The sequence below is a fragment of the Camarhynchus parvulus genome, chromosome 12, assembly GCF_901933205.1.
Source record: "Camarhynchus parvulus chromosome 12, STF_HiC, whole genome shotgun sequence".
NCBI classification, from domain to species: Eukaryota; Metazoa; Chordata; class Aves; order Passeriformes; family Thraupidae; genus Camarhynchus; species Camarhynchus parvulus.
In genome coordinates this window covers 8251003-8277645 of record NC_044582.1, presented here as the reverse complement: position 1 = coordinate 8277645, position 26643 = coordinate 8251003, and the positions used below count along the sequence as shown (strand labels likewise).

Here is a 26643-nt window from a genome sequence, read left to right as displayed (position 1 = left end):
AGTAGCCCAAAACCCAAACACCCCAACACCAGAACTGTCCCACCAGGCCACTGCCCTTCAGCACTGCTGTGATGATGTGAAACACCTAAAATGAGCCCTTATCCTGTCTTCAAGCTCCAGCCATCACCACAGCATGGCCATGTGAGAGTCCAACAGAAGAGGTGACACACAGCCAGGCTGCTTTCTGCAGCTGCACACTGAGCAAGATTTGCACGACAAAGTCACTACAAACACATGCATGGCCTGGAAAGTATTGCTGCTTTTCCATGATCATTATGAAGGTGTCTTCAAGCTTTTGTGTGCAAACCAGCTAGATTTAATTCCCCATGAGCTTTCACATACAGACACCTACCCTCCACCTCCACTGGAACCATGACTAGTCCTCTCCAAGAAGGAATGGGGTTGCTTTCTTCCTGAAATTCCAATTCTTAACTAAACAATATTGTGTGCTGTATCTTGAAGGAAAATGCTCTCCCCTCCTTCTGGGGAAACAATGAAGCTTGAACACATTTCTGTATGCTTGTGCAACACAGTAAACACACTTCCATCTGCACATCACACATGGCTCTCCCCTGCACCGTGTGGATTTGAGCCCTGTGTGTTTAACACCCCACACACGACAGCGCTGTGTTTATACAGTTTCAGCTACAAGCCGCTAACATAAGGAATAGACGCTTGGCTTGAGGCCCAGATAATTCATCCAACTGTGGCAGCCACTATCAGACAGGCCTCTTCTGAGAGGAGCTTTCATGGCCGGAACACGGTGCTGAGTCTGCGGAGGCACAGTGTGCACGGGTGGTCTCCAAGCACCTTAAAGAGGACCAGCTGGGATTAATGGCACAGCTTGAGCACACATTAGCCCCAGCTGTGTGACACCCGCTCATGCAAACCATACACCCGCAGCTCCTACTCAAACTCACTCCCTGCACAGCAAAGCTTTGCTTCAAATGTGTGGGTTTTGCATGGCCCCGAATAGTCCAAGTCCCCATCTCACCCCAGCTGCCATGGGCTCGCCAGCCCCAGGCCCCAGAACTACTCTCCTGTGCCATGGGTCCTGTGCCATGCCAGGGCTCTGCTCAGGGGCCATCCTGCCACTCTCCTAGCAAAACACAGAGACAGGTCTGCTCATCTGACACCATCAGCCTCACCCAACTTAGGAGCTGCTCAGCCATAACAGGCTCTGGCTGCTAACAGTTTCCAGACTAGCCAGTGCTCAGGAGGATACTACCTTTCCTCTCCAAGGCTGGACTTCAAATCCTCCAACTAAAGGCTTCACACAAGTCTTTCAAAACTTCACAAGCTTGCAGATCTCTCTCCCTACTCTCAGGGACAGCACTCCATCACACACATTCTGACCAAGAATGGTGCAGGCAATTACCCAAATCCTCACCAGCTGCATGATCCCATTTTTAATCTGCAGTCTCACATTGTTCACATTTGCAAGCCTATAATATTTCACATTTTTAACACAACACTAAAAATGTAGAGCGTTGGCTCTAGAGGCAATTTTTCTAGAGCTGGAAGGAATACTAGCAGCAACTTCACAAGCTACATTGCTCTGTCTGATCTCCCATACCTCTTCCAGGTACCTACCAGGTTTGATGCAGCATTAGACAACATTGTTTTTTAGCAATTCCTCCATTTCACCCTGAAAAATGTTTACTGGTGTACTTTTACCTTCATCCAGCCACAACAAGAGCCCCACAGGTGTTTATCTTACTCTCAGAGGAAGTCTGGGCTGCTTCTTTCAGCTTCACATTTGAGCTTAAACGCTGCAGCTAACCAGGTACTGCTTCAGAAGTCTGAGTTACTTTTCTTACAGGTAGAATAAGAAATATTCTGCAGCTTGTTAAAGCCTATGTTTAAGTAATAAAGCTGGTTAATTTAAATATTTGCACTTCCTTTGCCTTAGGCAGTGCTTTCAACCAATAGCTGCAGCACCATGAAGCAGCTCATTTTTTCTCTTTCCAATTAAAACCTTTCAAAGGGACATAGTCTTATTCAGTTATTTATCTATATCAAAATAAATATTTCTTTACTCAAACACCAAACTCAGAGCTAGGATACAAAACCACAGCAAAATTTGAAGTGTTGAAGTAGGGCTTTATGCCACTAACTTCAGAGGGCTTCCCTGTTTGAGTCAAGAGTCAATCAGCAGAGCTTTCCACCCAGGAAATCCCAGACATCTCCACTGTTTACAGGGCCTGAACTAGCAGCTCCTCACTCAAGTCTGCTGCTTGTAGTGCTTTCACAGCAAAGCAAACCTTCTCCATGACACAACCCTCACAGAGTAGCTCCAAACTGCCTCTTCCAAGAAAGCAGTAGATTGGGATATACTGAAGTGAGAATCTCAATGGCAAAGCAGTTAATTCTATGGGACAAGGTCTTTGTAATACCCTTGTCCAGGAGTAGCACATGCTTCTATCCTTATAGCTGCAATGTCTGCAAGTCATTAGCATGCTCAGCAATGCTCACTGAGCAGCCACCAATCATCCAGTGTGACAGCACCAAGGGCAGTGCTGAGCCACCCCGCTGTACAGCGGCTGTGAGCTGAATGCAATCAGTGTTTCTTCGCTCGTGTATTTGGAGAGAACCTGGACCACTAGAAGACTATCTCAGGCTCCTCTATGTTTTTTGGATGCAAAAAACATAACTGGCCACCTGGGAGCTGCAGGCACACTGCAGCCTGGGGATCTGCCGGCACTCCTGGGTCCCCTGACTGTGGCCTCCCACCAAGCAGACAATTCACGTGGTCACTAGCACCTTGATTGAGCAATCCCTGCCCCTGCTCAGCACTCAGGTTAGGCCAGAGAAGTACTACTAGTACAGGAGCTGGTTTATCAACATGCTGCAACCTCTGCAAGCTGGGGTCTTCTCCAAAGCAGCTGCATTGGGCTGTGGCAAGTTACCCTCCTCCCTTTGGCCACCCAAGTTCAATGTCAGTGTTCAGTTGTCCAGCACATGTGCTGCATCCTCTGTTAAGAGCACTGAACTCACATAAGTCAGCACTAAATAGCACAGGAACACATGATCACAAAGTACTGAGAGCATTAAGGTGGCACCACCATAGAGGGTCCTCCAGTCCTGGTTTAAAAGCCTCCATGTCTTAGTCCTGACTTCTGACAGTAGCAGTGTCCAGCACTGGTGAGCTCCAGCTGTGGCACCAGAAGTCACTGCCCTTTCAAGCATCACCATAAATTTTCCCAGCAGTAACCAGCCTAGATTTTCTGCTTCTTCATAGCTGCATTTTTACTACATGCCTAAAAGAGTTACCAAAAGAAATAATCCCCAGAGACAGCTAAAGCTGTTTCTATTTGACTTTTAATTAGATCATTGATCTTGTTCTAGCGGTTACATGAGCTATAGGATATTTGCATACAACCACACTAGTAATCAACAGCCGGAACAAAACTGAAACAACACGATTAACATCCCAAGTCTTCCCACAGATGGTATTTTAAGTCTGCTCAGACATTAACTTGTCCCCCACAAGGGAATTTGGTAATTCCCCATGTGTGGGGAAGTAACAACTGCCCAGACAGCCACGGCAACTAGAGTGACATCAGCAAAGAGCAGCCCTTAGGAACGTCCAGGTGCTGAAGGAGGCTCAAAGATGCCTGGACTTCAGATTATTTGGGTGATCAACAAGCAGAATTACTTCTAGTTTTGCAGAGAAACCCTACAGAAATTCACTGTCTAGCTGAGATGGTGAGGCAACATATGATACCTTGCACCATCAAGATGACAGTTAGACACCAATTTTGTTTAGCAAGCCAACATTTCCTGTGCTGTAGCAAGCATCAAAAGCCAAGAGATAAATCCAAGATTTGTGTCTCACACCATGACAGATACAAGGTGTATTTATTATACTGTCAGTTCCCAGTGTGGAAGATGTGTCAAAGACAAATGCAGGACCCTGCACATATACCCCAGCTCAGGCTCTTTGCTCCTGTAGCCTGAGACTAGGGAAACCTGCTCCTATCACTCACCTTACAACAAAGGGAGGATCTGTGCAAAGCTGAAGCTCACCTCCAAGATGTACCCAGCAGTGTTTTAGCACTGAGATTTAAACTAGTTCCAAGACCTGGCTTGTCAGTATTTGCCTATGGAAAGTCCACTAAAACTGCTGCACCTACTACTGCAAGGTTGTTGTGAGAAAAGGGAATGCAAAACAGTTAATTACACCAATTAAAGGAAACACAGATAGAGCAAGTCAGTATCTAGCCAAGGGGAACAGCATTTCCTCTTCTGTGTTTGAATAACCTTCAAATGCACATATCATGGGTGTTTGCCTTCTGCTGCAGGGCCCCAGAGCAGACACAACATACTGTACATAACATAGCTCACCACTTGCTCGTTTTGGGCCCACCAACTATGACAGCGCATTTTATGTAGGCTCAGAAATGTAGAATACATTATCTACATTATCTACATTAGGCCACAGACTAATCAAAACCAGTAGGCAGCCACAAGCACACAGGGTAGCCCGAAATTGCCATGGGCTGTGAGGTGCAAAGGAGAGCAGCTACCAGCTTCCTACCCCCAGGTCAGGCTGGGGCAGCCCCCAGGGCCAGACATGCTCACAGCACCAATGCAAAAGATAGGAGTTGGCGTTTCAGAGCAGCATTTAATAGCTCAGCCCAGAGCTCATCACACAAGTTTCAGCACAAAAAGTCTGTGGAAGTACATCAGCTGTGTGTGGACTAGCAGTTGCCTCCAGGGCTTTCAGCTGCTGCTCTGCAGCAGGGCAGTCACGCAGAGGGCTGTGGCCAGTGTTGCAAATGCCTGCACCCCACCCAGGCAAGCAGGATGCAGCAAGAGCCACCCCAGCAGCATGGGGAGAGCGGAGGGTGGCTGACAGCCTCCGCTCAGCGCAGCACCCACACCATGCCAGAACCAACCGCAGCAATGTGACAGTGGGATGTGCTGCAACAGCCATTGCCCAATTTGCCCCTCTCTGTGGCAGTCTGTGCCCACCTCGCCCTCAGAGGAGCCATCATTTGGGAACGGTGCAGCCACAGAGCCTGGCCAGCTCATGCCACCGTAATTCAATGCTCTGACAAATAAATGCGTCATGATTTACAGCATGGCCTGAAGCGAGGGAGAAGGAGCCACAGCCCATGATGTCATTGCAGCCCACAGTCATTTTTGTGCTGTTACTGGATAACACTGGCAGGAGAGTACATGCAACCTGCTGCCGCTGTTAGACGAAAACAGCTTGTCCCTATGCAAGAAAGGCCACAGCCTGGATGGTCAAAGCTCTGCCACTACCAACTCACCAGCCTGATCAGTAAAACTTGCTATATTTCAGTGACCCAGACAAATTAATTCTGAAGTATCTGCCGAATTTATGCTTTAAAGTAAGAGATTGCCTTCTGTATTCACTGGTTCCTTCCCATTAGTTTAGTTGTCTACTTCTCCAGGTTGTAAGGAACAGCAAAGGGCCATCACTTGACTCAGAGGAAGCATCCCACTAGTAACTAGACAGTGCAGCTGCTTGTGTGGCCGTTCTTCTCAGACACTTTAGAGAGACATGGCTGTTTTCTTTCAAGGACAATATCAGCAGGAGGTTCAAAGAACTTCAACCCATCACACCAGGGGAGACAGGATTCAGCTACTCCACCCTCTGCTCACTCCAGGCAGCCCAGGGCAGTGTCTGCTGCCTTACTCACCACAAGGGAGGATGTGCCAGGCAACCCTTGCTTCCCCAGGAACTTGGGCAAAGTTTCATTTGGCTGCTTTTAGAAGTGGCCTAGCTTGTATTCACTGACACAAAAAATCCAGTTTATTTTTGCAGTGGTTGTATCCCAGTTGGCTGTACAAGCACAGTAGGAACTAAACATACCATACATCTCACTATGGATGTTAGACTTCAACTGCTTACAGCAGAATAGTGCTTACACAAGGATTTGCAATCCATTAAGTGAACCCAAAGCCCACCACAGCAGATCCAATCCTCACTGTGATGTACCAGATATTATGTAGGCATCTTCAAAATTCAAGGTTAGCTGCAGGAGGGACAGAGAGCCAAGGGAGGCTGACAGACAGGTTAGAGACCACATCAGAGCCCAGAGAACCATCTGGTTAAGATACAGCATACACTTACTGCAAGGCTTTTGAGTACAGAACTGGGATTTATCTCCTAATGATGACCTAGAAGAAAGTCCTCCCTAATAGATTACAGAGCATGAGTTCTTCCTAAGGAGGAACAGAAACAAGCAGGAGTGCAACTACACAAACTTTTGCCTTGTGGGGAAAGAAAATCTTTTACCACGTCCCCAGAAGCAGAACCTAGGGGGAAAAACTCACTGGAGTTTCATTGCACAAATCCAAATAAACAGGCAGAGCTTGCTTAGCCCATCGCACAGAACCTCAGATCTCAGTTGACTCAACTCTGAACCCAAGGTCAAGTTCCCAGGAAGAGCAAGGGGAGCTCTACTCACCCCACCCAGTGGGGGGGTTGCAAGGGGGTCGGGCGAGTATCCACATTTACCATGCACACAGACAGACAAGTACAGCAATCGAGAAAAGATATACAAGCAGCTAGCACAAGTTTCACAGACACAGCATCTTCATGAAACTGCTACTCTTATTCCCAAACACCACCTAAACACACATATTGTTCCCCCACCACTTTTGACCATTAGCAGGAATTCAGCCTGCAACAAGCTAAGCAGTGCCATATAGTGAAAGCTGTACCACACTGCTCAGCTCTCCTAACAAGGGTAGGTGGTGCCTTCCCCTAGTCTTTTCTACATATATTTTAGGTTTGAATCTTCCCACAGCAGTTAACATCCAGCTACACAGCATTTCCTTCCTCTGGCAGAGACACACTTGGTATATCCAATTCTGTCTTTCTTGCCACATCCAAGCTGATTGCAGCTACCCACCCCATCTACTTCCATCCACCATCACTACCACGGTGCACTCCTCCTCTCCATGGGTGGGTACTCTAGAACAGGACCCACAGTACTATCAGAGGACACAAAAAAAGCAAGAAAACCCCACAGGCACCTACAGTTTGTCTACAGAAAGCCTGGCTACATCACCAACAGCCAGTCATGCTCAACGCTTTGTAAGCAAGAGCCACTGTGACAAGCTCTTCAGGCACACTGGTACCATACCAGACAGAGCCAAACACCAATTCACTGAGCTCTGTCTCTCTTTCACTGTAATGACTTATGACTCAGGTGACATTCATGAGCTCACTGTCATGCCAGGCAATCAAGGAAGACAGGGCCACTTGGTGCTGGTGGCACGGACCTGGTAAGCATCACAGTACAGCAGAGGATTGTTCACTCCAGCGTAACCAGCAGAACACTTTTGCTCTGGTGTGCTTGCTAAACGTGGATTAGTGGTCTAAACTTAGCAGACCTTTGTTCAGGACCCAAACTAGCTGCTCATTAAAGTCTTTTTCTGAGCAGCAGAGAGAAAACAGAATTCTTCAGCAGCCTGGGGGATCCAGAGACCATTGTTTTACTTCCCATTGCTTGAAGCAGACACAGAACAATGCTGGCAACATTGGAGCATGACCACACACAAGGCTAACCACATTCTTAGGTTACAGTTGTAGGCTAGAAAAGAGTTATCCTAACCCATTTAGATTTAAACATCCTCATGTAAGTCAATACAGGACGTGGCATTAGAATATGGAGCAGTTAAGAGTTCAGTCCATCTTGAATAGCTGGCATAGCCTTCAGTGCCTTAAATGAAAAAGCTGTTTAGCACATTAGTCTAGCTGGCCCTAAGTAATTTCGCTCAAGTTTGATCACTTTACAAGTTTCCGCTCATATGTAAAAGAATGCAAGAACAGTCTGTGTAAGCTACCTTAAAGTCTCCTGTAACTTGGAACTCATAGTTCAGGCAACGGCACTTTTTCATTAGACCAGCAGTCCAACTAATGAAACAGAAGGTCCTGAGGAGACCAAGCACCTTCCAAAGCTGAAGCCACCTCCAGCAAAGAGGTCCATTGCACATCTATCAAAAATTATTTTCAAGGGGAAGGAGTGTCATATTTCCAAGAAGCAGAAATCTGCTTCAAAACACACTGGATATTTTCCAGAAAGCAGCATCCAGGGAAGTCACAGATAAGTGGCAGACAAAATGCAAGTGTATTTTGACTACCTTTTTAAGATATATTAATAGAACCTTGAGTGAGACAAAAGAGCCCTTAAATGTACACAGGCTGAAAAACACACTTTCTTTTTTCAGTTTTCAAGGACCTAGCTCTAAGCATTACACAACAACACATTTACTGTTTTACAAAAGACTAGTTTTCCCTTTAGAAATACACACTTTGTTTTGTCACTCTTTAATGTATCAGCAGCATAGGGAAGAAAGTTGGTTTTCAACTATTTTCCTAAAATGAGATTTCTATAAGGTCCTCAGATTCACAGGTCATGATACTTTTACCTTAAGCACACTATAGACCACAGTGTGTGCATCAAGTACTTGATCATTAGCCAAAACCCCACCCAATGCACAGGTTATGTTTGGTCAGTACTCCTGCAGCTGGGATATGTCACCAACAAACTCACCATGAGGCAAGTACCAACTGACCATGATTATAACCCCATCCTCTCCTCACCCATCTCCTTCCTGGCATAGCTGAACTCCCTGCAGGCACTGCAGCAGGACACAGGATCACCACAGAGACAAATCGGTAAACAAATCACACAACAGTAGCCACGGCCAGCAGTGGATCCTACTGCCATGGCACAGACATGCCACTGCCCATCCACTGACTTTCATTGCCACTTCACATCCTGCCGCTGAGGCAAGCCAGGTCAGTTCACTTACCTGGTGGTGAAAGTGCAACCTGGCAGAGAAACCACATTTTTCAGTTTACTCAATCTGACTGTAGCAGCCCAAGACAGCAGTTTTACTCAACAAGGCAGCCTGGCACCCATCCTCCTTCTACCAGTGACACAAGGCTGCTGGATGAGCAGTGGCCATGAGAACACTGCAAACAGCTACTGAGAAGCAGAGTTTGCACCTAGGACCTGCCAGCTGCAAGCTTGGGTTCAACTCGGCAGGTCTCACCCCAAAACCATTTGCCAGGCTTCAGTCACCCAACTCCTCTGTTTCTAAGCTACATGAGTTGACTCCTGTTACCAGTTACCAGGGTTTCTAGGGACAAACTCAGTGCCAAATTAGCTTCAACTCCCCTCCCTTCTCTGCTAAGCAATCTGTAGAGTCGATCAGCCCCTTCACCAAGAGAAAGCCCTTGTGCTCTACATTCCTGGCATCCTACTCCCAATGCCTGTCATGCAGCATGCCACTCAGCACCCAGGAATTTGCAATTATCTCAGTCTAGCAGACACTGAAAAAGGCTAGACTTAACACTTGTTAACACTTGAACAGCACAGCAGCCACCTCACTTTGAGAAGAAGGCTCTGTGAAGTCACCTCCTCCCACAGCAGCTTTTTCGCTCCCATCTTTGCTGGATGGCACAAAGCACCTATGTGCTTCATGGTCTTTTTTACAGTACATCAAACATGCAGTCAATTTTGCATTGAAGTGGAGACACTTCACGCCTAGAAGAAAAGCTTCCTGAAACTAGCAAAAGACTTTGAGCAGAGACTAAACCAAGGGTAACAGCAGCAGGAGAGGTAGGGCTTCTAATGTGCATCCAGAAAGGGTTGTGGTCAAACACTGTGCATAGGCAGACTCATTTTAAATAGACAAACACTGAATGCCAAAACCTTGCTACTGAAAAGGTTTTAAATGTGGTTGTAGCACAGCAGCAGTAGCTGAGCCATAACACATGGCTTCCAAAATGTTCCTGGAAGTTAAATAATAACTGGAACAGGCACTGCATCCACTTAGCAGAGGACTGATGGCATTATTAATGCCAGAAATCCAGCAGGCGCAGCTGTCAGGTTTCCCCAGTTGATTTGGCTCAGAGTTGGTCCTAAACACCCCAGGCCCTAACAACCAACCTGGTCATAAAAGTTCTCCACCTAGAGCCTTTACTAGTTGTTTGTTTTTGGTTTTTTTTACTTCAGCTCCAGGGTCTGCAATGGCCCTGGTTTTGTTCAACAACACAAAAGAGACTAAACAGTAGGGAAAAAAAGAAAGCCTCCAGTTCTTCAGAACCTGCAGGGAAAAACACACCAGGGACAGGTAGTGATCCCAGTGGACGCTGCATCTGCAGGACAGGTGCCAAGGGCTTTGGCTCTTCAACCCAGCAGAGCACTGCAAGGCTCACTCAGAATGTCTTTTTCGGAAAGGGCATTCAGAGCGTTTTTTGAGGACAGGCTCAGTTTATCCAGGACTGTACAGTAGGGCTCCTGTGCTACTCCTTGGCTCCAGCTCAGGTGGCAGAGCCCTGATGGAGCTGTACACTCCTTCATGCAGAAGCTGGGATATGGCAAAAGCATTAGCAGTCATAGTCATCCCATTCTCTCAAAGCTTCAAGTTTTCTCATGGTTTGGGTTTTTAAAATTTTATTTGGTTTTTTAATAATCAACACAAAGCAAGTAAGCTGGAAAACAAATAGACATGTCTTAAATGCTTACAGACATCCTGCAGTTCAGCCCAACCATGTAAAGGAGCTGTGCTGCTGCAGCAGCATTTCTAGAACGGAAGTCACTGAAAGCCAGACCTGACTGGAGCAGCCTTGATCTCCTAAGCCCATCACCCTCGGGAAGTTCTACAGACAAAGAGGAAGGCAGCTGGAGCAACAACATTTTTCTAGGGAAAACAATACAATAGGAGGGGAATGCTGGCCTGGTGTTGGAGCTAGTCCAGCACCTGCCACAGAAAGGTGAGCTCTGATGTTAGCAAAAGCTCGGCCCAGGAATCAGCAGCTGCAATTCGAACCCCACTGAGTGCAAAGGGACTCCATCTCTAAGTAAATAATTAGCACCAGCTTCATTCCCAGTTGCAAGTTAGCTGTTCTGCCCAGGGAGGACAATCAGCCACTCGGGACCAATAGTCCTCACTTCTTGTCCAAAGCTGCTTTTACATACTAACAGAGGGGAAGAAGAGGGTACTCAGCTACAGGTTTCCAGAAAGGGCCAGGTCTCTCCCAAACTGGAGATGTTTCTATTTTCTTGCTATTGTAGTTACAGCCTTTGAAGAGAAACAGCTTTTACCTTGGCCAAGCATTTTAGACAACTGATGAGAGCTACACTCTACAAATTCAGCTGTACAATTCATCGAGGCCAGAATCATCAGGAAGCAGTAGTTATAGTTATCTGGCAAAGAGCTAGAAAAGGCATTCACATTCCTTCCCAGAGATCTCTCAGGCATTCAAATTGCTGCTTTACAGACTATGTTAGAGCCACACCTGAGCTATTCCCCAAACGGTCACCGAATGCATTCCTGAGGGATCACAGCAATCCGACGTGCATGCCAGGAGCCTTCGTCTCCAAACTACCAGCTATCAACTAACTGCACGCCCCAGTACGGCACAGGCAGGCAAATCTCATGCCAGCTCAAAGCACCCATTGCCTGGGCTTAGCAGGGTTCCTTGAACATTTCCTGCCGTAACTTATCGCAGCAGAAATATTGAGGAGAAAGTGCAATCCTGTTCAAAAGCTACAACCGTGCTTAGGCATCAATGCTAATCTGAACACTGCCATCATCTACTGGGCTGTGGTATTGAGCACAGTCTCCCCGCTCCCCTAGACTACCTACGGCTGCAGCTATTTCTGCACAGCCGCGAGAGTCTGGGTCCAGCACCGTGCCGGAACCCAGGTACGCCCAGCTAGAGCAGCATCGTCCTGCCGCACACCCCTGCCGGGCTGCGGGACGGGTCAGTGCCTGGAGGAACTGCCTGCACAGGGAGAGAACACGCTCCGGCACCAGGTTTCTTCAGGAAAGACCTGAAAGCAAAGCTTCACCCATGAAGCAGGGATCATGAGGCACGCTGAGGAGGACAGGAGCTCACTGCCAGCCCCGACAGCCGCGCTGTGGGGCAGCCCTACGGCACACCCAGCTCTTTAAAAACAGAAGCAACAGAAGCCCCTCAGCTTCCGAGCCCGCAGCCCCCACTGCCCTGAGCCCGCCGTAGCTCCGCCAGGCAAAGGTCCAGCGCAGGAAAACACACAATTAAACGAGAAAACAACAAAACGGCGCGCCGGAGACGCACTCACCGATGGAGACCAGCTTGATGCTCTCCCGCTCCAGGAACTCGAGGGCCACCGAGACGTTCTCCAGCTGCATCTGGCGGAAGGTGGGCCGCTGGTGGTACTTGCGGTACATGCGCTTCTGGCTGAGCACCTCCAGCAGCGCGATCAGCCGCAGCCCGTCACTCAGGTCATGCTGTAGGTTACCGATACGCTTGTTGACGCAGCGCAGGTGCTCGTTACACCAGCGGGTGAAGGTGTTCTGCTGGATCCGCTTCCAAGGCGCGTCCTCCGCCAGGTCCTTCTCGGTGGCGGGCATCTCGCCGTCGGGATCGGCCGCTCTCCGCGCGCCCTGACCCCGCGCCTGCGTGCTCATGGCCAGCCCTGCTCCGCCTCCTAGATCCGCTGAGCTCCGCCCGCGCCCCGCCCGGCCGCCTGCGGGGAGGGAGGGAAAGGAGGGAGGGAAGAGAGAGAGTGAAGAGCGCCGCGCTCGGCGGAGGCCCCTCTCCTTTTCCTGCTCTCACTGCTGCCGCCTCCCCCGCTACCCAACCCAACGGTTCTGCGCGGCCCCGCGCCGCCGCCCGGCCTTTATCCACGGGGAGCGGCACGCCCTCCGCCCCATCAACCCCGCTCCTCGCCGCACCGGCCCGCGGGGGCCGGCCTGGGAATGGAATGGGATGGGCTCGGCTCGGCTCGGCTCGGCTCGGCTCGGCTCGGCTCGGCCCGGCTCGGCTCGGCTCGGCTCGGCCTCGCCTCGCCTGGCCTGGCCTGGCAGAGCCCTTGATGGACCAGGGACCACCCTGGGCCGACACTCACCTGGCGGAGGTGCTGGGCGGGGCTGGGGCGCGGCCCCCAGGCACGGGCAGGAGCGCAGCTGGCCTGGCCCTAGTGCCCGGTCGGGGTGCAGCCCCCTCGCCCCACAGACAAATGAAACCCGCAGTAGGAGCAGGAGCGCAGCCCCCGACCCACCCGCACACCCCCACCACAGCCGCGTTCAGGCGGCGCAGGGCAGGCCGCCCGCCGTGTGACGGCCGTGGGTGGGTGCAGCCATGGGTGGGTGACACCTCTCGCCGGGCCTGCAGAGCTGTGCAGGGTGGCCGGCAGAGCCGGGGCGCTGGGCTGGGGGGATTCGGTTCTGCACAGCCCGCCCCGGGAGAGGCTGAGGGTGCTCCCACGGGGTGCGATGAGGCAACGGGACGGCTACCTCTGTGCCGACACACACATTTGGAATCGGCCATTTGAAAATAATAGAAATCTCTAAAAACAGTCAATTACGGTTCGAATTCTTGAGGGGTTCTTTGCTTTTCCCCCCAGTTTTGTGACTGATTTCCTGGCGCGCCACTCCCTGCTGACATACGAGACTGTGACTTGCCGCTGACTCATTTGATGACAGCAGAGTCAATAGAACTACTCCAGCTGCCTTGCTGCAAACTGAATTTTTGGAGGTCGCCGAGACATCTCATGACACTTACTGGGTCCCAGGAAGCTGCGGTGAGGTGTCCCTGCATGTCCCTATCCCGAGGGAAGCCTGTGCCCACCCGCTCACCCAGCACGCACTTACAGTCTTGGCTTTGCTACCAGGAGCTGCTCCACTTATCCAAGCGAAGTGTGTGCCTGTCTACCTATTTACATCAAGGCTGCCACTCTGAAAGGTGCAGGTGTCTGTCAGAGAAAACAAATCCATTAAAATACAGTCGACAAAATCTTATTTAATTAAATTACTATAGTCATTCTCAGCTAGAAAATTAGAATGCAGATGTCCAATTATTTTCTTTCAAGGGTGTTATTCTAATGCCTCCACTAAACCATCACACCATAGTTTCTCTCCATTGTCTTAATAGATCCTTCCCCCAGAATAATTTATAGTAGATGCATTTTTGACAATAAATTAAGAAAGAAGCAAATATAAAGGTGAGGTAATGTAGGAGTTATGTCTAAACTTCCATTGTTCCCTAATCAGCATTGCCTCCTGTTTTAAAACTATCAAAGAAATCAGAGATGAGATTTAGTATACTGAAATGTTGAAGTGTATCTCATGGCACAGCAGCCACTGCCCTTTCCTCAAATTACTGAGCCAAGCAGCAGGAAGTTGCTTTTATTATTCAAATAAAAACTGACATTAAGTGAGAGCTTTTATTTACAGAGCAAAACCAGTGCAGGGCATAGAGATGTTGCAGCCAGGTGCCTCTGTGAGCAGCTCTGGTGTCAGCGCAGGCTTGTCCAGCCCAGGGGAGAGCAGCCTGGAAACATGGAGCTGAGCCTTTTCTCAAGGACCTTTCTCCCATCATCCTATACTTCATCTTTTAATAGATACTAATTGCTTATTGACTTTGGCCTGGGCTGGGACTCCTTAGCAACCATTCCACATCCGGATTAGCTGATTGCTTATAATATTTTAATTTCCTTTCCTTTTCACTGCCACACCTAGTAATGCACACTCTTCAATATCATTTTGTGCCCGTCCCATGCTGCAAGTTGAAGCTTCAACCATTGCTTTTTCTGTAAAAAAGGCAGTGAATAGGAATTTCACAGGAAAAAGACAGAATTAGTACTAGGACCTCTATTTTTAACTTACGTATTTTGCTAAAATTTTCAATAAAAGTAATTTTTCCATAGACCTAGCAAAGAAAATTTTCATCCCAATTATATACTGTGCAATGACATGCTCTGCACACATAAGGACAGTGGTTTCTTTGAGTGGTTTTCCACCACTCCATCCATCCATCCATCCATCCATCCATCCATCCATCCATCCATCCATCCATCCATCCATCCATCCATCCATCCATCCCACCAGAAGCACTGAGGCACAAAACCAGATGTGAAGTGCTCAACAAAGCTCTGGCACAGACACACAAGCCCAGCTCAGCCCGACAGACTCAGGACAAGGGCAGTGGCACAGTCGAGGCTGTTGCTGTTGGGACCATGCAGGGTTGGTGGGGTGCTGCTGGTCTGGATGCAGCAGCCCATGTCACAGCTGCCCTTCCCTGCACATCACAGGGGTTTTGATGAGAATTGCATCCTGACTGCTTTCATGATTATTGTGAAACAATGACTGCTCTATGGGAAGAGAATGAAAAAAGCAGAATAATTTCTGCTCAGTGGAACAGGTCTTGTTTCATTCCTTTCTTCCCAGTCACAGGTGACCCTCACAGCTACAGTCTGATCAAGATTTCTGGTTGATGGGAAGTGAAGAGGGGCAGCCCCTGCCTGCACAGTACCCCATCACCTGCACAGGTGACTGACATCAGGAGAGCTGTCCTGTCTGGGACCTGCCTGGCCATAAATGTGATATCCAGCTGTAGCAACAACTGCAGGGCTGGGCATCAATGCTTGATCTCATCTACTGATGAGAGAGTCCCTCTGTACTGCTCTGTGCTCAGATTCTTCTTTGGGTCACATTTGACCTGAAAAACTGTATTTCCTTTGAAATGAAGTTGGAAGACAGTTTAACAAAAGTGAACCCGTGTTTCAAGTTTCATCAGGAGACAGAGAAATAAAAACAAGCTAACCCATGAATCTGTACTTGCTGGAATACCATCTTGGTACTGTATATTATTACAAATGAAGTAATGTATGCCTTGCAGAAATACCTTATGTGCATATTTATATGGGTAGATATTTGTGTGGATGTATGTATGTAGGCAGAGAGAGAGGGAGATTTCATGCTCTGGGGTGGATACTTTTTTCTTTTTATTTGTTCTGTATGACAAGGATCTTTCCATTCCATTCTTCCTTTACTCACTAGACACAAATACAAGGAAGGAAAAACACTGTCATTGCTTTCTTGGCTACAACTTGTGTACAACTCGTGTACAACTCTTTAAGCAGTTGTACACAGCAATGGGTTTTTTTCACCAATTTAAAAATACTCTTCCTCTGTGGTAATTCACTGCAAGGCTGAATTTAAAAAGACCCTTGCCATTAGTTTTTCGGAGCATACTAACAGCAGAGGGAAATGGAAGTTCTAACACTGGCTGTTTCATTGAGGAAAAGTCTGTTGAAGCCTGGTTTTGCAGAAGCAGAAGGGTGTGGGGTGCGGCAGCATGGGCCCTCGCTGACATCAGTGAACTGCACATGATGGGGTGACTAATGAAGTCAGGTCTGTTTCAGGGTAATCAACTTATCACAGTCTCATGTGATGATATGTTCTTGGATTCCTCCAAGTCATGGCCCATACATGAGAGATCCCAGCCATTTGGGACACTGTACATGCTCTCTGCTTGACACATTGTTCAGCAACAGATTGCTTTGATTGTAAGAGGACAAGAATAGGAATTAATCTCAACTGTTAATCCAACATCTGCACACTTTGCTTAGAGCAGGAATCGGCCATGGCTGGGCATTCAGGCTGAGTCTTTGCAGGTAAAAGGACTTTTCTCTGCCCCAGCAGGTCGTGCTTGTTATCACCTCTCTGAGATTTCAGTGGTACTGCTAATACACAAGGAACAATTTTTTTCCCCACACTACAACTAACCCCACACAAGTGACTTTGAAGATGCATCATATCTCAGCAGAAATGTGTGGTGAAAAGCCAGCAGGATGCCTCCATCTTTTCCAAAGGTTTCTGTCAAAGCAGAAGCACACTGAAGGTTTGTACCCTGTGGCTGTCAAACTTGTTAGTTGTCAGGGCAAAAGCTTGGAAAAAGAATAATTGGGCTGTAGCACCCGGGTAGCTTTAGAAATTTATCAGGAGATCTTAAATATTTATAATTTTTTGGCACATAATAGCTTTATCCAAACACAGGACAGCATTGTGCATTAAAACAAAAACCATGCATAACAAATGCCATAAAATAAATTGTAGCACATTGAAGCCAGATGTGTGCAGATGCTAATCCTCACATCCCCACAGGGCAGCTCATCTGCTAACCCAGCACCCAGCCAGTAACGCTAAAGATCCAGCAGCTGCAGCTCACAGTAGTTAAAGGTTTGCCTTTTCCGAAGCCACAGGCACTGTAAGTCAAAGGGATTTCATGACTAAGTGACCATAAATGGCATTGCTGCACAGTTGGCAGCACCAAGCCTGGCTCAGCATCACAGCCGGGTCCTCCCAGCCTCCTGTGTCAAAGGTTTCCAAACACACTGCACATTTTCTTCACACATTACCTATTTACTGGGTTCTGAAAGACAATAGAAGTGTTTATTCTCAATTGATGAAGTCGTCATTAAACCTCTCCTTTTGTTACCATGATCTCTACAAAGTGAAGCCAAACCAAGCCATTCAAGTCAAAGCATGAATCAAATGGATTGCATCATATGGATTGCATTTTCCTTATTCAGCAGCTCCATGGAAGGCAAAGAAGCTCTGCATTATACAGATATTGGCTAGGACCTTTGATACAACTTGTTCTGAGTTTTTCCATCTTCTGTTTCCTCCTCTGTTATCCAAGGAAGACAGCAGTATCAGAGCCTGCAGCAGCAGTTCAGTCCAAATCGGACAGAGGGGTATCTCTAGGCAGAGAAATCTCTAGAAATATGCTGAAAAATATAACTTGTTCTAGAATTTGCATTGAAATGTATCTTTGGAAAGTCTATTCAGGCAACAGTTGCTTCTAGTAGCAGTTGTGTCTGGGGCAATTTTCATCTCTCTATATCTGGAAGAACATGGTTTTACTTCTGCACAGACTTTTTGCTGCATTATATATGTGTATATATATGTCTTGCTGCATTGTATTATGTATCCAGAAGCTGAAACTGGTGCCAAAAGCAGCATCCATCTGGCAAACACAGTGTTTTGCCAGAACTTGCAGTGCTGCTTTTGCCTTGGGTCCCAGGGAGACCCACAGCTGGAATTTAAAGGTCTGCTTCTGACACAAGTTGTAAACAGCCCAAGAGCAAGCCTGCTTGTGCTTTTTGCTATCCTGAAATCAGAAGAGAAAACTAAACTGAAATCATTTAGCACATACTGGAAGAGCAAGGACAGGGCATTCCCTGGGAGTGTCTCATGCAGGAATTCACCTAATTTATTTGTCCAAAATACCCTTGCTGCTTGTTTCCATGGAAATGTTACGAAGTTCATATCTTTTTCTTGGTTCATCTATTTTTCTGACTGATAAACTGCTGTAGGGCGTTTAATTTTACTTCTGTTTAGTGAAGTTGATTTTAAATGAAAAAACACATACTCACAGCCATATATAAGCATCTCTCTTTCCAAAATCCAAACAAAGTTGTGTTGGTACCTGAGGACAATGCCTGGCAGTGCAATTGTCCTCAGGGCAGTGCCTGCTCTCAGCCAGAACCTATCCCTGCCCCCAGCACCAGGAATGCAGCAATGGTTGCACTGTGGGTGTCCGTGTGAAACATAGCTTACCCAAATAAATGTGACTTGACATATCAAACATGAGGTTGAAAAATAATTTGAAATAGCAGCTCATTTTTAAAATAACTCAGGATCTGATTTCATGACCTGGGAAGTCAGATCCTATACAAACCCACACAATGCTCCAGTGTGCAGCTAATCAGGGCTTCCTGCCCCTAGCAGATACCGCAGGCACGGGCCTCATTAGACATTTTCTCTGCTTACTTCCAACCTTACTCACTGCTTGTGTTTGCACTCAGGGTAACCAGAGTTCTCTTCCTTAGATGATACACCCATTTTTCTCAGGGTTTGAATTTCTGTGCTTTTACTCTGTGAGTTGGAGTTTGCAGGAGTGACAGTGTAAAGTTGGAATTAAGCATCTCACATCTGCCAGAGCTCATGGACTACACAGAATTCCAAGTGTTTCCCAGTTACTCTTCAGGAGCTGTTGTAACCTGAGATACAGATGAATAGTTTTGTTTGACTTCAGAGGAGTAGCCAAGCTCCTCCTTGGGACAGCTGGATGTAGCATAGGAAGGAACACTTTCCAGGGGAACAGTGTATATTTTTTAAACAAACCAAAACTCTTCTGTGTGACATAAACAAAATTGTTGACCTATGTCCAGCCAAAGGGGGAGTTTGTTTGGGTCTCCTGGCACACACTCCAGGATGCAGCAGTGGGGTGAGAATGCCAGTGCACAGAGCAAGTGAAAACACAAAATCCCAGCTATTTCAGAGGAAAGGCATGACACTGTGGTGCTCACTTTTACCAACCCCACTGCAGTGTTCTCATGATGGCAAATAATCAACCCCAAAAGCACTTTTAAGTGGATTTGCTTTCTGCAAAAGGCTGAAGTCATGCTCCTGTCTCTTTTTTAAACATTCTTACAAAAATATTCCCAGACAGAAGTCTTGTGTAAAAGAAGCTTTAAGTCTACTGACTCATTTGAAAGCTGCTTTATTAGCCCCTCCATGGGCTGATAAGCCTTGCCTGGTGCATAAGGACACAAGGGCTGTACATTGTTCTGCTGCTCAGCTCAGTGCGGTGCTGGGAGCCTGGGCTTGATCCAGCCAAGCAATTAGAGAATTTAACTTCCTCCATAAATACTTGTACGTGTGAGGCCATGTGTTTGGGGGCATTCCTCTACTTGAAAGGAATCTAAGGTTTTAAACATGTTGCAGAACCAGAAGGAATGGCAGAGGCCTCTGAGGACAGCATCACATTGATTTGGGTGAGAATTAGGAATAATAAAAAGCAGAAGAAAAGCACTTGGACCTGGCCAGCACTCACCAGTCTCAAGCCACCCTTCCCCCTGCATAGTTGTTAGTCAGTTCTGCTATTAGCGAGTATATTGCAGCATAACAACGTCCTGCAGCTGAGCTCTGCCCAGCAACACCCTGGAAGAGGAAAGGCGGGCGTGCGGGTGCAAGAAGCACCAGCAGGGGGGAAAAGGCAGGGTGTGGCCGCTGTTCTGGAACAAATGGAAAACATCACCCCAGGGTGGGCAGGAGGAAGGTGGTGGTTTGGAAAACCCTGAGCTGTGTGTACCCTGCATGAACCAGGGGGCTGGGTGTTTGGGGACAACTCAGCAAGGGTTTGTCCAAAGAAACTGGAGGTCTCAGATGGGACAAAACAGGGCAGGAAGAAAGCTGAATAGGTCACCCACCCCATGGCACAGTCAGTGTCTTACCAATTCCTAGCATCTTCTCTGGCTGTTTACTGTCCCTAAAAAATGTGAGATTCCCCTGGGGGGATCCTCACTCTGCTCTTGCTCAACCTTTGGCTTATAGGGCAAAACCTACAATTCCCAGGTTCCTGCTTTTCTCAAAATGATGATTGCTGGATTTTGTGAAGCAGGCCCAAAATCACTAGCTAAAAAAAAAAAAAGAAAAAAAACAAAGAAAAAAAGGACTAAAAGGTAAACTAATGGGAGATAGTGGCATAGAAAGGTGTCACTGGTGGAGCTAGCTGGGCAGCTGGCACCTCTTGCTCCTTGTGTGCCTGGCAGTCCTGAAATGGGAGATGATATTGAAAATGAGCCCAGTCACAAGCTATCTAATTGAAAAGGACCAAAAGTAAAAATAGGCCCTTTTCAATCAAGAAACTGTGTATTTCAAAGGGCAATTCAGCCACTGCAGCAGCTGATGCTGCATTTCACATCAGCCATCTGGTGTGGCACTCCAAGCAAGGAACTTTGTAAGTATCGTCACTTCCCTACCAGCTAAAATACCAACAAGAGCCTGGTATGACACAGAAGGGGAAAACCAGAGCCCTGGCAAGCCCAGTCCTACTAATCAGAGTGAGCAAGAGCCAAATGTAAAAGGGGAACAGTGTTGGGGCATTGTTTGAGAACCTTTTCTGAGGGTGGTCACTGTGCCTAGTTCCAGCTGCCTCATTGCTGTAATAGTGATTGTAGAGAAGGGGGAGAGAAGAGTGAGTTACAGAGAGAGCAGCCCCAGGTAAGTAGTTTTATCTTTACAGCGCTGGTGATAACATAGTTTGCAGCAGGATGGGGCTGATCTGATCCAGCTGGGGCCAGTTGTGCTATGTGGAAGCCCCACAGGAGCGTAGCAGTGAGGATGTCACCAGTGCAGGGCCGCAGGAGCTCTGCAAAGCTCGGGTTATCACCGCTGCCCCTCTCAGAGGCACTGGATGTTTGCACAGGCACAGCATGGTGGCCGCCCAGGTGCCTCTGGGGGCCCTTGTTTGCTTTTGGCTTCTCTGAGGCTCAAGCCTGGGGAGGGAGACGGCAGCAGCTCCTTTAGGGACCAGAAACAGCCCCCAGATTGCAAGATGCACCAGGAGGACCAGGTGCACCCACAAGAAGTCTCCTTCTCCTGTTCTCTGCACAGGCGTTGTCTTCTGGATATATGTTCTCTTTGTTGAACTTTGTATGTAAAACTCTTCCTCTGTTCTGCATGGACTTTAGTTCCTTTGGCACGGCCAAGGCTGGCTGGCAAGCAGCTGGTATGACTGTGTCCTAAAGCATGGGGCTGAGCAGGGCACATGCCAGCACACCTGTGTTATCTCCATCTCCCTGGGAGCAGTAGGTGGGAAGACTCCACAGTGGAAGACTTCAATCCTGTGGGGAAAGCATCAATGTGGCTGTTAACACTCTGGTGCTGCTGGTGCTCAGCTGGCACAGGTGCCCTGACACAGCCACAGCCCACAGCCTGGGAGCTCCATACAGTAAGATGAGCCATTCCCTGTTCTGTGGCAGGCTGGTTTGGCCCCACAGAGTCCTTCCTCCTGCTCCTTCACCAGCCTTGGCAGCAGTGTACTGTTTTCTGCTGTTCTCAAAGCAACTGCAAATTTTCCTTTTGCAAAGCAGAAATCCTCTCCCAGGTTCCTTGACAGCAGCAAAGTTCCAGTAGTGAAGTGGCAGGGGGTGATGAAGCAGTTGCAAACCGGTGAAGTACAACTGGAGAACGGCTTCGTTGTCTGAGGGAGGCAGACCAGCTTCCCTTCCCGGCAGATCCAGCCGCTCTGACAGCTCTTAGGAGCACGGATGAAGTGGGCAAGGGGTGCCTGCGAGCACAGCCCGGCTTCGTGCCCGCGGCCCCATGCCCGCGGCTCCGGGCCCCCCTCAGGCCCAGCCGCCCCCACACAGCCCTTGGCGCTGCTGCCCCCTGCCGGCCCACCGAGCTCCGCCTGGCCCGGCCCTCACGGCGGCCCCGCCGCTCCAGGCGCCGGACAAGCCCCAGCGAAAAGCCTTATTGGTTTCATTTGATAAAAATCCCTACCAAAAAACCCCGCAGCGGTGAAATCATAGAGCCATAGAATCACTTAGGCTGGAAAATCCCTCTAAGATCACCAAGTCCAACCGTTAACTCAGCGCTGCCGAGCTACCCCTAACTCACATCCCTCAGTGCCTACACGGCTTTTAAACACCTCCGGGGATGGTGATTCCACCACTGACCCTGGCAGCCCATTCCGGTGCTTGACAGTGCTTTTAGTGAAGAAATTTTCCCTAATACCCAGTCTAAGCCTTCCCAGGTGCAACTTGAGGCTGCTTCCTCTTGTCCTGTCACTTGTTACACCTGGGAGAAGAGACGACCCTCACCTGGCTACAATTTCCTTTCAGATCCATAAGCTCCCCCTGAGCCTCCTTTTCTCCAGGCTAAACACCCCCAGCCAGTCCCAAGGAGGTTTGTGCTCCAGCCCCTTCCCCAGCTCCCTTGCCCTTCTCTGGACACTCCAGCCCCTCAATGTCTTTGTGTAGTGAGGGGCCCAAAACTGAACCCAGGATTTGAGCTGTGGCCTCAGCAGTGCCCAGTACAGGGGGACAGTCACTGCCCTGGTCCTGCTGGCCACACTATCTTTGGTACAGCCAGGATGCCACTGGCTTTCTTGGCCACCTGGGCTCACCTGGGCTCATGTGCAGCTGCTGTCGACCAACATCCCCAGATCCTTTTCCAGTGGGCAACTTTCCTGTCACTCTGCCCCAAAATCACACAAAGCCTGCACAGCTGATGGGTTCATTTGCACTCCCCAGGCCTTGAGAACCTCAGTGATGGGGTGGGAGCAGGGAAGGGGCTGTGCTGCCCCTGCTGCGGCCTGGGAGTATCTTCTCATGCCGCAGGAATGTGATTATGTCATGGCGAGTCCCCCACACGCCCCGCTGCTGCCTCCCAGCCCGCTGCCGGCTGACAGCTCTGGGAAGCATCGTTACTGCAGAAATGGAGGCATAAATTTCTGCTGGCAGGGCTCCTGGCTGTAAAAACTTGTAAGCCATAACAACCTCTCACTGCGACAAAGTCACTCTGACGTTTCCCATGGTCCTGGTCCCATCCCTCGGAGTTGGGGGCAGGAAGAGGGGGAAAAGGTTTTAAAAACTTTTCATTTTCCTTATGTAGTTGAGCGTTACCGGGGGCGATATTTCTGCCTGTGCATGAATTCTTCCTGCTGACCTCATGGGGCATGACGCACCCACAGGAGGGGAGAGCATGCCCAAGACAAGAGCAGCCGAAGTACACTCCTGCTGAGCTACTCTTTCTGAGGATTTGTATTTCTTTTTCCAGCCGAGTTTTATTATTACAGAAAGAACATGAGATTTTTATGAGTGATTTTACAAATTAGTTTCTCAAATTGTTTGCAGCAGCACAAGAAATCTTGCAGTCATTAAAGTTCATAGAAAGTATCAAATGCTCCATCACCGCAAAGCTCTTCCTTGTGCAACAGAAACAAAGCAAAGTCGCCCCTGGCATGTTTAGACGTCTGACTCAGAAATGCTGCTCATCACCTCTCCACCATAGTATACAGCAACTCATCCTGCCCTTGTGCACATTGCTAGAATGAACCTGGAGCTGAACCAGCACAAACCCAGCTACAAACATGATTTTAAAAACAAACAACTAATTATTTCCATTCACCTCATTTAATTTGGGCTCATGCAGAAATGCTGTTCATCCAATAGTCCAAAATATGTCACGTATTAGGAGCTGAAGAGTCCAACCCAATGAATGAGTCATCACCCAGTGGATGAAATCCCATATCTTCATGGCTGCTCATAAATAAGACAAGCTCAACTTTATAGTAAATCATAAATAAACAATGAACTATATGAAAATCAGACTCAGCTGTGTTATAACTGCATGGGCACAGTGCCCACACAGAAATGAAAAGCGAATGTGATACCATCACTGTTTGGCTTTGGAGACTGAATTTGGGACTGAGACTCTGAAGAGGGGTTTTGATGCATGTAGCAGGGCAGTCGGACATCCAGGCCTTTGAGGCCACTCCAGATGCCTGTTTGCAATAAATAACACATTATCCTGGCCATTAGCACTTCTGAACCTCAGATTCCAATGGGCAGATTTTCTTAAGTTATTGTCTGGTATCTTCTCGCAACAGCCCAAAATCTCTGGGCAGTGCTCTCGTGTTCTTGCAGTCTGCTCCTTCATCAGTGCTCTCTCCTAGAGAGAAACAAAGAGCAGCAAAAAGCTGTTCCTTCCCCCTGAGATGAGGACCAGTACATCCCTCATAACCATACCCTGAGTGCTGGGCTGGATTCACAGAGCTGGCTGGAGTTTTTGATTTAATAACTATTTCAACCAGTGTTGTGAGAGTAGGCAGGAAATAGTAGAAAGTATTGATCAACCTCTATCTTGTTATAAAATTAAGAGCATATAAAACATAGTATTGAAGTAACTGGAAGCCTGACCACACTGCAGACAGCCCAGCAGAAGGGCCAGGCAAGAGGAGGTGTGTTGACAGCAATGAGAAAGACTCTGGCACATGGTCATGAAGGGATCCTTCTGCAGCAGGGGCAGTTGAAGCCACCTCCAAGTTTGAGCTCCATTGCGACCCCAGGGCCCTGGCCACAAGCAGCTCATGGGGCTGCAGCCAGTTTTGCAGGGGCATTTACTCCAATAAAAATATATTTCTGCTCCTGAGAAAGAGGAGTGTTTTGCTATCTTGTCAAAGGCTCTGGGAAATGTCTTATAATTTCCTATTTGTATTCAGGTTAATGCTGCCAGTGGGATACAAAGAAGATCACAGGAAGCAAATCCTTGAAATTTAGGGAAATTCAGGATGTAGTTGAATGTGCTAGAGGGTAGACAAGGTTGACAATCTCAAAGGATATCCTTTTTTTGTTATACTGACACTGCAGGTAATCATTAATGGCAGAGCTGCTATTGACTGAAGAAAGTGCTCCAGGGATAGGTGCCTGGCAGATGAGCCAGCTTTGAAGTCTTCCAGGTCTGCATGGGCTTTGTGGTACACTCTGAAGTAGAGATGTCCTGCTGCTCCCTCACCATAGCCCTCTCCTCTCAAATACAGTAGAGCAGCTCAGGCTGCCTTTCAGAGAGCAGTGAGGCCAAGACAGTAGCTGTCTGGCTATAGGAAGGGAAGAGACCAAAGCAGCTTTTCCCTGAGAGAGCAAGGTTCCAGCATCTGCCAAAGTACACAAGGACACAGACCGCCTTGTGGCTGTCCCTGCAGAACAGGGGCAGGGGCAGATGAGGATATCCGTTCTACAGCGATGTGCCCAGACACGGGGGAGGGCTTCGAGATGTGTCACAGGAATGAAAGGCCAGAAGAGGCCCAAGCCTGATCACAGGCACTTGGCCCATCCCAAGGGATGCAGAGTCTCATGCTGGGGAATGGGGCCTGGCTCCCTTCCTCCTTCCTGCCCCGACATGACTACATTTCTCTAAAAGGCTGAGAACAGTTGTGCCCTCTCAGGATTCCATAGATGATTTACAAGTCCTCTCATGAGACCTGCAAAGAGCTCCTCTGGCTCCCTGTCTTCCTGATGGTCCTTGACCCAAGTGGCTCTGGCAGTCAGAGCAGGCTGGGCAGTACCATTGCCTCAGCTCAGGCTTTTTCCAAAAAAGATGCTCTGACTGGGGAAGCTGTTTCACATTCTCAACCCTTGGTACAGTTGTAACAGGCCAAAGCACGGATAATATCCAACCAGAGATGTGACTGCACAAGCCCAGATCACTATTTCCTGTCCTAGCAGAGATCCTCTGTATATATACTCTTTTTAACATTGGAAAATTATTGTACTTTAATGAAGTTCTGTAAATGGATGAATAATTTCCACAAGGAAAGAATGTTAAACTTGCATTGGCACAACATTACTTCTGATCAAGTGATCTTCATATTTCTCCAGAACAAGCAAAACTTCATATTTTCCATACATAACCATCTTTGTCACCCAAAGTACTTTGTATTCAATAAAAATACCAGCTTTCATTAAAGAAAAAAACCCTTTTGGTGCACAGTTTTTCTGGCATTGCACATCTCTGGTTCACTCACTCAACATGTTTAGAATTAAATCACAAAACCTTAACTTACCCTCTAATGATCTGTTTGTTTCCAGATTCATATTCCCACAATGTGTTTGCTGACAGCAGTTGGGCTCTTTGACAAAAGTCAAGAAATTTTTCCCAACAATGTATATTTGCTTCATTCTGGTGAATTACAGGGGAAGGGTGCAGGCTGTACAAGCTGTCACCAGTAACGTGACTGTAAGACCAAGTGTAATTTATTTAGTACAAGCTAAATGTTTATACTAAGTGTTCTTTGTTCCGAACATTATCACTTCAACATTGAGCATTTTATTAAGAGAGTTGTGAGAAAGGTTGAGCCCTGTTTTGAAAGGATTTTTAAATTTAGCATCACCATGACTTGGAGCCAAAACCCTGATGCATACAGTTCTCAGGAGAATGATGGCAAAAAGCTGCTTCCCTTGGTTTCAGGCGCTTCTAAACTGTTCTTTTTGACTTTGTAATATGTGTTAGAAATGAATAAGAGCA

The 26643-nt window shown here is 47.9% G+C and overlaps 1 protein-coding gene across 5 annotated transcripts in view; it reads right to left on the bottom strand.

Annotated features, from left to right (window-relative positions):
• Positions 1-26643, bottom strand: part of FLNB (filamin B) — an 88931-nt gene that overhangs the window by 58530 nt on the left and 3758 nt on the right. For all 5 annotated transcript variants that reach the window (XM_030957074.1, XM_030957070.1, XM_030957073.1 and 2 more), the window contains exons 3-4: positions 13636-13736; positions 12102-12509 (exon numbers count right to left, since the gene is read on the bottom strand). In XM_030957074.1, the coding sequence (XP_030812934.1) occupies positions 12102-12450 (349 nt within the window). In that variant the 5' untranslated portion in view covers positions 12451-12509; positions 13636-13736. The remainder of the gene's footprint in view (positions 1-12101; positions 12510-13635; positions 13737-26643) is intronic.